Here is a 15,430-nt window from a genome sequence, read left to right on the forward strand (position 1 = left end):
GCAATCTGCCAGCTATGTTTTGTTTTGTTAATCTTATCCCCCTTCATTTGTAAGCGTGTTAACTGGATGAAATAACTCGTTTCAATTAAAATTATAATAAATGTTTGTCTCCGATTTCCATTTACAGAAATTCTTTTAGCGTAAAACTCGCCTTTGCAAAATTCTGTTATAAAAACTTAAGGTCTCGTTTGAGATGCCAAATTAAGCACTAAGCAATATTTTTTTTGGAGGTGCTAAGTATAAATTAATATTTTCAGCCCGCAACTATGTAATTCGAGGGATTTTTGTGCAATTATAAACCAATTGGTTTTCTTTTCATGTGTGTGTTGTTGTTCACGTTTTCAAATTTTATGGCAAAACTGAGTAGCAGATGCACCCTTGTAAAGCGTTGCAAGTAGTAATTAATTGCTCTTAAACAAAGTTTGGAACAACTGTTTTAGTCCCGCTGGTGTTCTAAGGGCTCCATCAAAACCATTGCTATTCTTCAGGTTATTTTTCAAAACGAACTTTAGGTGAGTTTTGGTTTTCATTGGTTTCCTTTATTCTTTCTTACCAGTGTTTTTTTGTTTGATGTAGAAGCGGGAAAATTGTTTGTTCACATTAATTTTTACGCACAAAGGAGTGACATCTAGGCTTGTTAGCTCAAGTTAGCTCAATTGAGATAAAGGTCTAACTAGAGGTCGGCAGATAACTGATTTTCAGTTACCTTTAAATAAACGGTTTCCTTGAAGCTAATAAATCAGATTTTCTGGATCTTTTTGTTCGCAAATTATGTTTTTTTTTAAAATTTTTTTTGCAGTTAGTAGTTGTGATTATATTTTGATCAATTTTGGGTCAGTTTTTTGAACTACTAAAGGCGACTTATTGCTTTGATTCGGTACAAACTTTAGATTCGTTTGCGGAGCCCTACGGCAAAGATTTTTTCAGCTCAATCAAGATTGTTCATGACTCTATCCCACTTCTTTCTTTTCTAACATTTACTTCTCTTTTAAAATGTTAGGTTTTAGAATTTAGAGTATTCAGTGCATTTCCAATATTCAGGAGTGAGTAACCTTTGTTAAAAAAGAAGCTGAAGAGCCCATTTAGAGAAGTTTTGAATTTATAACAAATCTTCCTCCCTATCCAAGCAACTAAACCACCCACCTAAAATCCCCCCAAATTTTTAAACACTAGCAACTTGCCTTCACTCTTCCCATGAGCATACCTAACCCAACCTAACCCTGAGCATACCTACCCCCAGACCAAACCACCTTCAGCCTACCACCTACCCTCCTCACCTGCATCCCCGCGCAAACTTCATTCTATAATCCCAACTGTCCGGCAATCTATCCCAACCCAGAGACCCCATTTCTATAGTACTATGTTCAACAATTAGTTTTTAATAGCTGCGCAGCGATAGCTGGGGCTATTATTGGCCTTCTCTTGGTTTTTTACGACGCGAAGAGGAGTATTGGTTTTCTTACGGTTTTTTTTTACCGGAAGTACTATTCGTTCAGACGATGTTTTGACCTAAAAGCGAAAGTTAGTAAAATTGCAGTGTGAACTAATTTTTCTGAGCGAGAGAAGCTTTTTGATCATGCGCTGCGTTTAGTGAATGAATTTTTGACTTTCAGAAGTAGTTTTTGACTGAATGGCACATTTAGATAACCGTATTTAGCCGTTTTATCGTCTAAGTGGCCCAGTTTTTTTGCTTTTATATTGTTTTTTTTTGTAGAAATAATATCTATTTGCTATACTGAAATATAAACCTCAAAAATTTATACCACAGTGTTTTGCAGAGCCTGAAAATAAGTTTGAAGTTAAAAATTGGCACATATTTCTGGATTTTTAGTTAATTTTTGGCTTTTTTCTTTTAATTTGTTCATGTTTGGATCATTCAGCCGTCTTTTTGTCAAAATAATTTAATATGGCAACTTCCCTTGGATAACTTATATACTCAACGCCTCTTTCTACCTCAATGTAATTTTGTTTTACAAAATTGTACATATGCTAATGGAATTTTGGTAATTTTTTTTCCAATTTTTCTCAGCTCTTTGTTTGTATTTTGGTCTTAATTACTAGAAATAGTCTTTTCGAGCAACATGATGGACTTTTTCTTATATTGAGGGACAGGTTCCATTTCCATAATAATTCGATCATTTTTTCGCATTAAGTTTTCCAAAAACAGTTAAAATTTTTTTACAAATGCAGTCTCAAAAATTTTTTGACCATTTTTGTGCAAATTGATTCAATGTTTGTTATGTTTGAATTCTGCTTTTTCTTTTTAATGTTCTTTCTGGGGGACGGATTTTTGTCTCGGATGACTCTTTGTCTTTTCTATGTCTCGAATTTTGAACAATAAAATGAATTCGTTTTTTTTGACTTTTTTTAATTTGATTTTTATTTTTCGAAAATCAAGAATTAGTCTTTTTGTTACGGTGTTCCTTGCTTTGTGTCCATATTCGTCAAATTGTAGTTTGTATCATTCTATTTCTGTCCTGGCACCTATATTTATATTCGTTATATTGATTTTTTCAGTTGTTAAAAATTTGAGTGATTTCAGCTTTTTCTTAGAATTTCGTCATTTCTTTGGTTTGCTGTTGATTTCATTCAACATAAGGCAGTGAGAGTTTGATAGAAAACTTTTTCAAAAATTTCTCTTGATTACTATCGAATGCAAGTTTTTTCCGGCCTTGGTATTGTTTTAAAACGATTTTTGGCCTTTGAATTCTATTCTAATGCTTTTGTGACTAATTTAGTTTTTGAATTAGAACGAAATTATGTCAAGAATATATACAACAAGGAAGAAGTATGTGTTGTTTTTGGCTGAATTGCAGTGTTTAGAAATATAATTGTAAAATTTTTTCTGATTTTTAAATTTTAGCAATCTTTTTTGAAAAATTTAACTTAGTTTCTGAGATTATTATCTGCTGTTTGTTTTCGCGATTTTTTTGAGATTAGAAGCATGATTTACTCGAGGGGAATTGATAGCTCTGTCAGCTTTTTCAACCTCGCAGTTATTTATCATCCTAATTTTTTGGATTTTTTAAAAGTTACCATACGTTTTAAATACGATAAAAATTTGCGGTATTTTGTTTCTCTTGTTGACAGTGGTTCAAATTTAATCAAGTTTTAGATCAGACCTGAGGTGGTAATGACTGATTGGTTTATTACAAAAAGTAATGACTTCAGCTGCCATTATGGTTTTTTGTGAAGTTTCAGAGCTTGCAATTGCTTCCGGAATTCTTCCGGCTATGTTTTTATTTCGTCGTCAAGATTTTTGTTACGACCATATGACGTCACAAACCTGCTTTTTGTTCATTGGCTCAAGCATTTTCAAGTGAATTGTGTGCGTGACGTCGATTTTTGCTCTTAGTGGAGCGGGTTTTTCTTCATTGGCGTAATTAAGTTTTTGGTCACACTTGACTTACCTCACTCTCAAAAATGTCTTCCTCACTTTCAAATTGACTTTTATTTACTTTAACTCAAAGAGATAAGGTCAAATGGGCGTGTGTCACTCTAAATGAAGGTTATTTGAGAGCAGCCAATAGAGGCAGCAAAAACTTATACAGATTTTCATTCAAAAATGACAAGATATCTGCCTTTAATTACTGTTTTTTTGAGACTGCAGATCTACGAATCTATTGCGGCTATTTTCTGTTAATATGCCAGCTATGTTGTTACAGTTTGGTCTGATTGTATTTGATCATCTACGCTGCAGTTATATGAATAACTCTGAATCTGATAATACATTGTACCTGAGAACCTAATATTGAGTATCAACTGAAAAAACACCTCATTAAAGGTAGAAAAAATGCTTCTATATTTTTGTTAACTTTTGTTTTTTTTTCAAAAATATTCTCATTATGGATCTCCGAGGTCAATTTTTTCTAGCAGAGTATATGGGAAAACAACATTGCTGAATCATTTGTTTTCACTATTTCATTTGTTTGATACTAAGGTTTTTTATTCAAACTCTACATTTAATAATAAAATTTGCGAGTTTTTCTAATATTTTCTAGGTTTTTTGTTGGTCTTTAGGTTTTTTGATGTCACAAAAACGGTTTTTGGGCATCTTCATGAGACTTAATTTTGCTTTATTTTTAACTCAGTTGTCTTTTATCTTTAAGTTCTTAAACTTTTAGATAAATTTGTAGAATTTGACACAATTTTTCTCCTGTAAATATTTATGATGAACTTTTGAAAGAACTTGTAGCCTTATTTGCTCTGTATCGTAGAGCTAAAACATTTTTTTGAGATTCCATTATTTTTTGATAGAATTCTATTAAATTACGGTTTCAATTTTTTGACGTTTCATTTACAACACAACTGAAAAAATATTTGTTCCATCCGGACCATTATTTTGTTATACAAGCTCTTTTGAGTTTTTTTCTGATTCTTTTGTTTTTTGTTATTAATAATAGTCGCGTCAACCTCTCAACAGCTATTATTTAGACGTTCTCCATTTTTTAAATTCACTTTACCTTTTTATCATAATTTTCCTTTTAGATAAAACAAAATTTTCACGTAAAACTCGTGACTTGCTTCACTCACTGTTTCATATGGATGGATTTTAAATTCATACACGCAAAGAATCACACAATTTATAAAATACGATCACGGTCAAAAGAGCTAAATAAATAAAACGGGATAAACCGATAAATCCTGGTTATTAAGTCGTAGTGCATTAGGTTACCAAATGCTCGTTAGAGTGATTGCTAGCTGATTTTAATATAAAATTTAATAGCTTTCATTTCAGAAGTTGAATTCAGAATAGTTTTTGAATCTGTCTGATACTAAACACTGAATTGCTATGTCGAAAAAAGTTGTCAATATTTCTGTGAACAATGTAAAGCAATAGCAAAAAATTCTTTTCTTAAGTTTTTATTCAAGATTTAGGTTTAATTTTTTTCTTTTACATTTCATTTCAGTTAGCCGGAAAATTATTCTTTTGAACCCATTTTAATTGGGGGAACGACAAGCTCAAAATTTTTCTTGTTGAGTTTTTTGCCGGTTGATAGAATTATTGTAAAAAGTTGTAAGTGGTGTCATTAGGAGCCCATCAAGCATATATTGTCAAAAAATACGTTTAAAACCTATCTTTCTGAAGATTTTTCTTCAAAGTTTAAAGCTTCGAGAGAACGTTACCCCAAATTTCGAGATAGACGTTTTGCTCAAAATTTTAAAAAATTTTAACAAAGGTCTGAAATTTGCCAACCATAGTGTAATCAGTTTTAAAAATAGGTCAGAAAAAAAAGTAAAAGTAAGATCACAGGGTTCAGCAAACGTCCTTTTAAATCAATAGATTGCTAAATAAGTATTGCTAATGAAAATAAAACGAAAAAAATGCTCAAAAAATTGAGTATGCCATTTGTTTATGCTTTTAACTGAATAAGTGAACTTAGACAGCTTTGCATAAAAACGTCTTGATATACTTTGAATCAAAATCTTTTTTGAGGGGACCGGCAGTTGTTGTCAGCTGGACCCCTTGGTTTTGATCAAACCCTTCAGATTTTCAGATGTAGTTCTGATCAGAATGCTGTTTTATTGTTGACTCTTACCAGAGACAACAACAATCAATAAGAAAAAAATTGCTCGAATTGGTCTCTGGTCAGACTAGTGCGCGCTCGAATCGACCTCTGATCAGATTAGTATGTGATTGAAACTGCCTCTGATCAGACCGTCCCAGACCAAAGTGGCCTCTGATCAGGCAAGTTGCAGACCATTGTCCAGACAAAAGTGCGCTCGAAGCCTTTTCCAGACTATGTAATTCGAGCGCACCGAGAACATGTGTGCGCTCGAATATGGTCTGATCAGAGCTCAATTCGGTCTGGCCACCTCGACTTGGGTTATATTATGAAATCTGTTCGCCCGATGATTATGAAATCTGCCGGCTATGTTTGAATTTAATTGGTTGATGATGCTTAGAGAAGACGGTAGCCAAAGACATAGAGTTGTTTCTAAATGGGACGTCATCTGCCAGAACGACTCAAGGCCAGATTGTGAGGACTATGAAGCTGATGGAGAAACGACCTTCACAATCAATCTATTTGATATACATGGTAACATCATAGAAAAACCAATAGTTCACAGAGAGATACGCGCCCGTTCTCTTCGGTGGCCAGTAGATTTCAACCCAAAAGACTACCCAATATTCATTGCCAATATGGAAAACAAGGGCAACTTTTTAATCATGTATAGCGAAGAAATGTACGACAACTTTTTCCACCTGATTCGGGAAATGAAGAAACAGAATTACAAAGATGAAAGCTACTTTTCCCTAACAGATCGGTTATCCTTCTTTGCTATTGATCTTTTGCATTTGTCTGTTCATAACAAAGTCTCAATGTCGTACATGTTCAAACTTTTGGCCATGCAGGAGACGTGGGGGGAAGTATCCAATATCGACCAGGCATATCCTTGGAAAAACGCCCTCTATTTGCAGCTAATGAAGGTTGACATGTGTTTGAGGGGTATTTTCCTCACATACGCGTTGGAGAGCGACCTGGGCAAAAAACATAAGAAAACCTATTATGATGATCTGAGAGAGTTCTTGTGTGAATCGGAAGGCAAGTCAAAATCGTGTACTTTTGATAAGGTAAAATGGAGCAGCGTTGACAAAGAGAAGAATGAATGTTATAAGTGGGCTGTGAAATGGAATGGACCTCTACAACGGGATTATTTGACAATGTACAACAGGCTCAAAGATGCGGATGACTATACTGAGTAATGGTTAAGTGACTCTGCTTGAAGTCACTGAGAACTTCTGGCGTTTATCGAGAACCGCGGCGTTTATCGGTTCGAGATATTGAGTCAAAAAATTGAAGTGATTTCTGCAGAGTCACATAACCATGCTTAAAGCACGAAACGCGCACGTTTTAAAATGACGAAAATCAACGGAAGTCAACTTCTGACTAAGTAGGATTTTCTAGCAGTTTAACTACTGGCACTGCAGACTTTCGGCATTTTAAAATGTGCACGTGAGTTTTAAACGAACTTAAAAATCTTATACTCAACCCCTCTACCTCTCTGTTGATGTATACACAGTCTCCAGTCTTTGTTTGACTCCTTCCACACCCCCCGTCCCCCGACGCCCATCTCCCTAACCTCCCCCCCCCCCCCCCCCCCGTCTACACTTCGATATAATTTCTTAAGCCTCTCTCTCTCTATGATTGTGTTCTGCTCAAGCTTGAAAAAATGTGTCTTCATACATTGAACTGCTGTTTTGAAATTTATTTTCTCTCCGTATTAAATAGTTTTTGGTCGCAAGAGTAAAAGTAATACGGAGATTTAAAAAAAGATAAAACAAACTGTCTGTCCGTGAAATCACGAGGTCACTGAGTTTAGTCGAATAGTTCGTATTGAAGTCATAGAAAGCAGGATATTTTACGCCTGTAGCCCCACCCCGCTGGTCCTATTTTGCGTCAACATAAAATTCCTGCATCAGTATACTCAACCTCTTGCAGCAGTAACCAATTGGACTATTATCTATTAGAAACGGTATCAGTCTAAGGGCATTTAGCCACTGTATGGTTCTCTTGGCACTAAATTTAGCCGCTGCAAAGAAATTTACTGGGCTCTAAATGTATGGTTTGACGGAGCTCCTTAGGAGGCAATAGTTTGTAGCTTGAAAGGAAATCTCTGAAACCGCACAGCCAAATGCAATGAGACTAGAGATACAACTAGTTACCATCTGTACCGAGATACATCTAGTTACCATCAACCATTAATCAGCGCTGAATTTAGCGGTGAAATTACATAATATCAAACAGAACGGGCTATTACGGATCACACACTTCGGGATCCCTGTATGTATGCCGATCTATCTGATATAAGGAATAAACAAGTCGAAGGCAAAGATATATGCCCCAGACATGTTCACGCTAATAAGTCTCAACTAAACTTTAAATGGAGGGCTGAAAAGTTAAATTAATTAAATAGATTGTTTAAATAAACAAGCTTACACAGAGTGGGAATCTATCGGGTTGAGCTGTTTGTTGTTGATGTTGTCGTAGCGTTGATAAATTTCTCGGGAATACTTCTTTCAATCTCTATTGTTCGCTTGAAAGTTTAATATGTTATTTTCAAAAATTTGATTTGTTTCTATTTTTAATTAGTCTTGAACGAAGTTCATAGCAATTATTGTAAACGTGTGTGTCTTATTATTTTTATGCAAATTTTTCACTTGCAAATTTTGCGCTTTTCTTCTAGAACATTCTTTGACTTCTCAAGTGACTTTTTTACGCTTTCGTTCAGTTTTGAGCGATCTCTATTGCTCTCACTCCAGAGTAAAGCGTGTTGCTAATATATAACCGGGAGCAATAGAGTTAAAATAAGTGACTCATAGCGCAGTGGGTAGTGCGGGTGCCTAGGGATCGGGAGGGCAATGGTTCGAATGCCGTTGAGGGCAAGTTTTTGCACCTAAAAAGAAACATTGTTAAGGCTACAGCCCCTGAATTAAATTGCCTCACCTGCCGTTAAAGAGCAATTCTTCTGACATTTGTCGGTTTATGTTCAATAATCAGATATTGTTGCGGAAAAAATAAAGCAGTTGTCTGCTGCTGATTCTGGGCTCTCTTATCTCTCACTGATTTGTTTCCGTCCCACTTCACTGAGAGAATTCATAATATCCTCTCAGCTCAGTTTGGGCCGATAGGGAGCAAATCACAAACTAACGTTCATAGTGAGGTGCTTCTCGATTCTCCTATTGCTCGAGAAAGGCAAGAGATTTAACTCTTTCTTATCTCATGGAAAAATTAATGAAACTCCAAAACATAATAAAATTCTAAAATTCGAGAGCTTCATTTATTGATCACGTTGGCGCCTGTTTTCTGCTTTCCCCTCTTCTAAAACCGCAGCAATTATGGTTTTCTCGGGGTCTTCTTATGAGGATCTAGTGTCTTTTCCCCTGAAGCAATCTGCTTCATCTTTATTGAACTTGGGGGAAAAGATCTGCTTTGCAACTGTCAAAAGCTGAAGTAATTTAAATCAAAAGTAAGTGCGGTGATACAGGCCGCCTACGCTCAGCAACGCACATTTTCTATCCTGGACATAGGCGAGGAGATCCAGGCCTAAAGTTGCGTTAATTTAAATAAGTCGATTTAAGTTGTTTAAATACGTGTGTACTGGTAGTCTTAACGAGCGTTAATTTGTTTAGCGCGCAGTGAAAGAAAGGTTAATTAACGCCTAAAAACATTCGCTCCAATGCGGGATTAATTATCCGTACATTTAACGGCTCTCGTAATACTACAGCTCACCAAGATTTTTAGTAAGAAACAAATTTAAAAAATTAATATACATCACATAAAAGTTTAACCGAAAGGCAGACAAATTTTGTAGTTTGAGTCAATTTGTTTGGTAGATTTGTGTCGTTACTGATTGGAGTTGAAGTCGTGGGAAGGAGTCATTTAATGCTGATGGAGAGGCTGCCCAGGTGTATGAAAAAACTGCAAAAAGCGATGAGGATGGTTGTACATAAGATTGATCGCAAACAGCAATAATGGTCGATGTATATAAGGTCAATCGCAAACGGCGATAAAGAACTTGAGATAAAAAAAAATCTCAAAAGGCAATAAAATTTGACTCGTATGAAAAAAATCGCAAATGGCGATGGGGTTGTAATATAAAGTAGATCGCAAAGGCGACATGTTCAGCAAGAAAACAAGTCAATCATCATTCGGAATTTGTTCTTGGCCCAGAAACTTCTTGATGAGTTCATTCATACACTCAATGAAATAGTTTCTATCAATATAAGTCTGTATCTGTTCTTCGTCTTCCGGAGTAATAACTTTGTGGATCTCTTGTGTTTCAGTATCAGAGTTTTTTGGCGATTCCTGTTGGGCGGTCAATCGTTCAAATAACCTTTTTTGTTTTAGCCTCTTCTTTTTGTTCTTTTCTAGTTCGTGAGTCAATTCTTTGATTTTCGCAACCAATTTCTTGTTTTCACTGCCTAACTTTTGATTGTCTGACATGACCTTGAGATGTTTCTGAGAAAATGCTTTATTGGTCTGCTTCAGGTTGCTGTCGTCAGTTTTCTGCATCTGTTTGTTCAAAAGGTACTGGAGTCTCCAGTAGTCGTCCGATGTCGTCTTTTCCTTCCCATTGTTTTCCATTTTTAAGGTTTCAAATTTCATTTGCAGTTCTTGTAGTTCTGTTTCTTTAATATACAACTGTTAACTGAACTTGCTGTTTTCCAAAATTATAGCATCTTTAGTAATCTCTTTGTGGTGATCTTCAGTTGATGGAAATGCGGTGATGGCATCATAGGGCACATCTGCGTAGATGTCTTATTGATTGTTTCTGATATTGTACATTTTGGAAGTTGCCTCTCTGTTTTTCAATCTTCATGCTTTTAGATCACTTTGTAATGAAAATTATGGTACAATGGGCAATTTGCTTGCCTTCATGAAGAATTGTTCACCTGTGGTGGTGTTTTGGACCTTAAATTTGGTTGAGACGACAAATTTTTTATGATTAATTTTCAGTGCAAATTTCAAGTTGGTGACGAACCTCGGGTTTTCTGAGTTCAATTCCACTTCTCTACTTTTCTGTACATTTAAGCAGTACTTGGTGTTTTTTCTGTCAGCTTCGGTTAGCAGGTCGTCGATGTTTGACAGTTTTTTTCTCTCTGCTTTTTTGGATGTTTGCAGCTGGTCGCTTTCTGTTAACTTTCCAATTGTTTTGGGGATCGTACATGCTTGAACGTGATGATGGTGTCAAGCGTGAGCCGATAGGCTTGAAAAGAGGAGCTGCGATTGGTTGTGCGGGCTGCTGTTGAGGTGACTGATTGATATTTGGGATAAATACAGTGCGAACTGATTGATTGCTGGTCATTGTGCTTGCTTGTACGGGATCTAAAGGAATTTTTGGTTATTTCACATATGTCGATAATATATCACACATTATGGCTTCCATTTCTTTCTGCTAGATTGTTACTATTAAAGTCTTAACAAATACAAAAAGTGTTTTTGTTTTTGCTAAATGAAAATTTTGATTATTTTTTTAAGGAGAGGGGGTAATAAAAAAATTTGTATTTATGCCAGGCGGGCAGCACTGGCACAAGTATGTCTTTCTCCGCTGCCCAGAGGTGTGAGTCTTGAGGAGTATGTCACACTAGCACTGCTGCAACGACCCGTTCAGCTTGGGAGACAACCTTGCTGAGCTGAAAGAAAGAAATTGTTTTGGAATTTTTTGTCGGAAATTTGGATTATCGTGTTGGCTAGACATCCCTACTTATGTAGGGCTCAAAACCCATGGAGGACAGTCTGGAGAACAACCCCTTCCCGAGGAAAAGGTGAATAAAGAAAATATCGTTGTGACTCGAGTTGTTTTGGTTTATGGAATAACGTCATCTAAAAAATTTTTTGCAAATGGGACATTTTGTCTGCTTATTTATACACAATCGTCAAAATCGATGATCCTCATGTTGGGAAAAATATGGATGTTTTGTCACTTCTAATTTTGATTCCTTTTTGCAAAAATTGCATCGTAAGTAGGCTGTGATCAGTACGGGGAGAACAGATTGCAGACAGATCGGGCATTTAGGGTTAGGGTATCTTTTAAAAAAGGCCTTTCTGCAAGCCACACATATATAATGAGTATTTTCCCTGGGGAAATGTTTGTGTAGGTTATCCACGACGACGGTTTTGCGTGAACATATTGGATAAATAATGTCCTTATGGGGGTATCGAGCCTTATAGAGCCATCGAAAATGGTCAAGGAAGGATTGTGAGAGACCCATCAAATCAGTATTTTTATTTAGCTGAGACAAAAACAGGAAAATCTTTGAGGGACTGGTGTGGGACAAGAATAATGAGAAACAATAGGACAAAAAAGGTAATAGGATTAGGGTATAAAATTTTGTTATATAGGTCTAGATTTGTCATCTTCCGTATCTGGAAAGAACTTGGCCAACTGCCGATAGGAGATAAAGATTGATAAAAAGTGATATTGCAAATGCGCACAGCAGAACGAAGAGAAGATTGAACAAAAATTTTGGGTGCATTTTGTCATAACAATGAGTTGTGTAGGACAAGCGTGAAGAAGGTGACTTGTTCTTGGTAAAAGTTGAAGTGAGTCAGTGAGATCGAGTGGGATAGCACCAAAACAAACAGGAAGGGAACAGAAAATTGGTAAGTTTTCGGAAACATTTTAGCTTATGCGATTGTTTTTTCGCAAAGGGGCATAAACTATAATCTTTTACGCAAAATTTACAGAAGTTGACGGGTTTTGTGGTGAAACTTTTTTGCAACAGAAAATTGAAACCCATTGTGTTTGCAAATATCACATGGGAACCCGGTTAAAGATTGAAAAGATAACATTAAGTTTAGAGCATTTATGGCAAAAGTTGTAAACCATATCTCTTATAACAGATTGATAACAGAGCAGACACATCACGTGGGGTAGTTCGTTAGGGAGGTCCTCGTGTAGCTTCTTGAAAACAATCGTGTCGGGTCTGCAGCATAGGCAAATTAATGTTACCGTTTTGGATTCTTCAGTATTGGTTTCTTTGTCAATTGTATTCACATTTGAGACAATTTTGTAGGAGGGGATTTTGTTTAAACTGGTTGAGGTATTGAATCGGAGGTTTTACCTAGAATTTTTTGGATCAATGGTTTGTTTACAAAAAAGGCATTTTGTGGTGGCAAAGGTCATACATTGATTTTAGGGGTTGAGTCTGTTTGTGGTTGCCGAGAAAATAATTTCAAAATGCTTCCCATTGTATTGACAGATCAGATATACTTGGGTATGAGACTTCTAGTCCATGGTATTCACGTTCATTGGGGATAGTTAAATTTAAATCTGCAATAACAAAAAAGAAATTCTAGTGTTGATCAATTGGATAAAAGCAATAATGATCAATGGTACCTGTGATTAGGATTATATAGGTTATTCTGAAACATGTTTTATAGTGTATGTAACAAAGCGTAAACCATCTTTCTACTTTAACACATTTAACGTTTTCCTTACGAACGAACAAAATCATTTTGTTCTTGACAATTTGGTGGATGCAAATGAATTAACAGGAAAGGAAAAAAAGAAAGGATGAAAATAATGAGCAGGGAGATAAATGTTTCGGAAGAGAAAGTTTTGTGAAATAAATTACTTTACTGAAGAGCGCCCAAGTTGACTAGGAAGTGCTCTTCGATATTAATGGGGGCTAGGAAGAATTCTCAGTGTATCGTTGCCATGGTGACTCGAGTAGAACTCTCGCATCCACGTTCGTAGTCCCTATAATGGATAATGATACAGGGTTTAATCTCTTCAGTGGGAGTTTAAGTGAACGACCTCTCGAGGGACTCTACTTTCACTAGACGGTCATCAAAATGTAGCAGCGTTATAGAAGATCAGAATTAAAAGGGATTCTAGAGCAATTTAAAGCTTGGAATATATTTATAGAAAAAGTCCAATATGGGAAAGGTGGTGTTAAGGTAATAGGGCAATCAATCCAAGTGTTTAAATATTCAAAATGGAGTATTAGTTGTGCGATTACTCTGTTGCATTTCGTCATGACAATTAAATTTTCAAAAAATTGAATTTGTACAATGCAGTTTTGGTATGAGAATATCATTGCTGTTTTCAATTATTAATTTGGTCCAACCATTTAGTGATTGAATCGTTTTGATACGAATTAGTTTTTGGCAGATCAAAATAAATATTGTGAGGTACACACTTTGGATTTTCTAGAATAAAGAGGAGGAATTTCCAATGGACTGAAAGAGGGTTAATACTTGTTAAACAAAATTTTTTACTTTGAATTTCTTTGAGTTTTACTAGCATGGTAGGTACAGAAGTTGGGTATGCATCGAAAGATCGTTGAATTTTGTGCGACTTCTCAAATTTACTGTTAACTGCAAATATCATAGTTTAGAATGGCACTTAAGCAATGTAGATTGGATGTTGAACTCCAAATATCGAGTTCTGTTTGTAAGCTAGAAAAATGATGAATTCTGCGAACTGAAAATGGGTAATGAGGATAGTTAAAGGTCAGTAAATATTTGTAATAGGTTTTTTCACGAAAATCTTTATACTTATAGCAGAGACATTGTATACGGCTAAAAGCTCAAAGATTTGATTTACGATTCTGACCTGTAGGTTTCTATTAGTTAAGTGGATCATGTTTGCTGGTCTAGTTCATTAGGCAAACTATTAGGATCCAATTGTGCTAAATACACGAAATAATTCCAATACAACGAATGAGGGGTTAAAATTACACTACCGTTTTCCCAAGTGTCCCAAAACTCGAATTTTATAACAATTTCAGGGAAAATGTCTCCGTGATTTTCTTCAAATGTTTTCTTTATTTGATAGATTGTTACAAGTTGGTCTTGAAACAAAAAGTACCTAAAAGGAGGCCTTTTAGTTGTTAGTTATTTTATTGTTTTTCATTTCAAAGCTATGTATTGACATATGCTTATTGGTAAAAATGATTGATATAAAGTTGTCAATTATTGCTAAAAGCAGGATTATTGACAACGATTGCTATTATTAGATATTTCATCAATCGTATTCCCTTTAGCAAAATCGGAGTAGGGGAAAAAGCATGTAATAACTAGATGAACACAATTGCGATTAAACAGTTGAAACTGGATTATAGGAATTAAAAGTAAACAAAAGATTCTGCAAATTTCTCCCTGTTGAACTTAGAAGAGAATTCAAAATCTAGTAAGATCTGTCTTCAGGCACTTTTGTATTCGATTCCAATGTTTACAAAAGTAATTGTGTCATCAATCAGGGCTCTTAACAATAAAAAGTATTGAAAAATTGAATGCGGTACGTCCAGATCAATAATGTCACAGAAATAGAAAGATGCAATTCTAATGGTTACATTAGTTCCTAACGTAGAAATGCTTGATGATAAGATTTGTCCGGTGTATTGTCCAAATCAAACGAATAAAGCGTTAGGCTGTTTAATGAATTTGAGCTGCATAATAATTCATTCTTGCGGTGTATCTAAACAAGATGTTAATTAATTGGTACGGTCTAGTAGGTATAACTTTTATAAGTTTTTGGGACAAAAAGTTTTTTTTTCTTTTTTTCTATCACAGCTTTAAGGAGGTGCCACCAAACTGCGAATGGTAGCATCATTTTGTGGCTGCGGTTCACCTTAACACACTTGTAACTTTTTTCTAATGTGGTGTAAGGATGATAAATACTCAGCGCTAAAAATTGATTGGTGCTCTGTGGAGCCAACGGTTTGGTTTCGTTAGAAAATACTGGTGTCAAGAACAATAAAACACAGAGATTATAGGTTGCTCCTAATAGAATTTTCCAAAAACCCATTGTTTTGTTGGATATTTTGCGGATTTTGAACGCTCCTATCATGGTTACAATTACATTAGTTAAGAATTTTATGCACAAGAAACAAACAAAATAAACTCAATAAATGTTTTCCAGATAAAAAGTGATGATTTCAAAAGAGTCTTTGAACTGGTCTGTAAAAAATGTGGGT

The 15,430-nt window shown here is 35.4% G+C and overlaps 1 protein-coding gene across 1 annotated transcript in view; it reads left to right on the forward strand.

The window, feature by feature from the left end:
• The window catches only part of LOC142342954 (uncharacterized), a 35,929-nt gene extending 29,220 nt beyond the window's left edge, over window positions 1-6,709 (forward strand). The window contains exon 4 of the mRNA XM_075394633.1: window positions 5,908-6,709. Within this exon, the coding sequence (XP_075250748.1) occupies window positions 5,908-6,709 (802 nt within the window). The remainder of the gene's footprint in view (window positions 1-5,907) is intronic.
• The last annotated feature ends 8,721 nt before the right edge of the window (window positions 6,710-15,430 follow it).

This window comes from Convolutriloba macropyga, chromosome 7 (assembly GCF_964194025.1).
Source record: "Convolutriloba macropyga chromosome 7, txConMacr16.3, whole genome shotgun sequence".
Classification (NCBI taxonomy): domain Eukaryota; kingdom Metazoa; phylum Xenacoelomorpha; order Acoela; family Convolutidae; genus Convolutriloba; species Convolutriloba macropyga.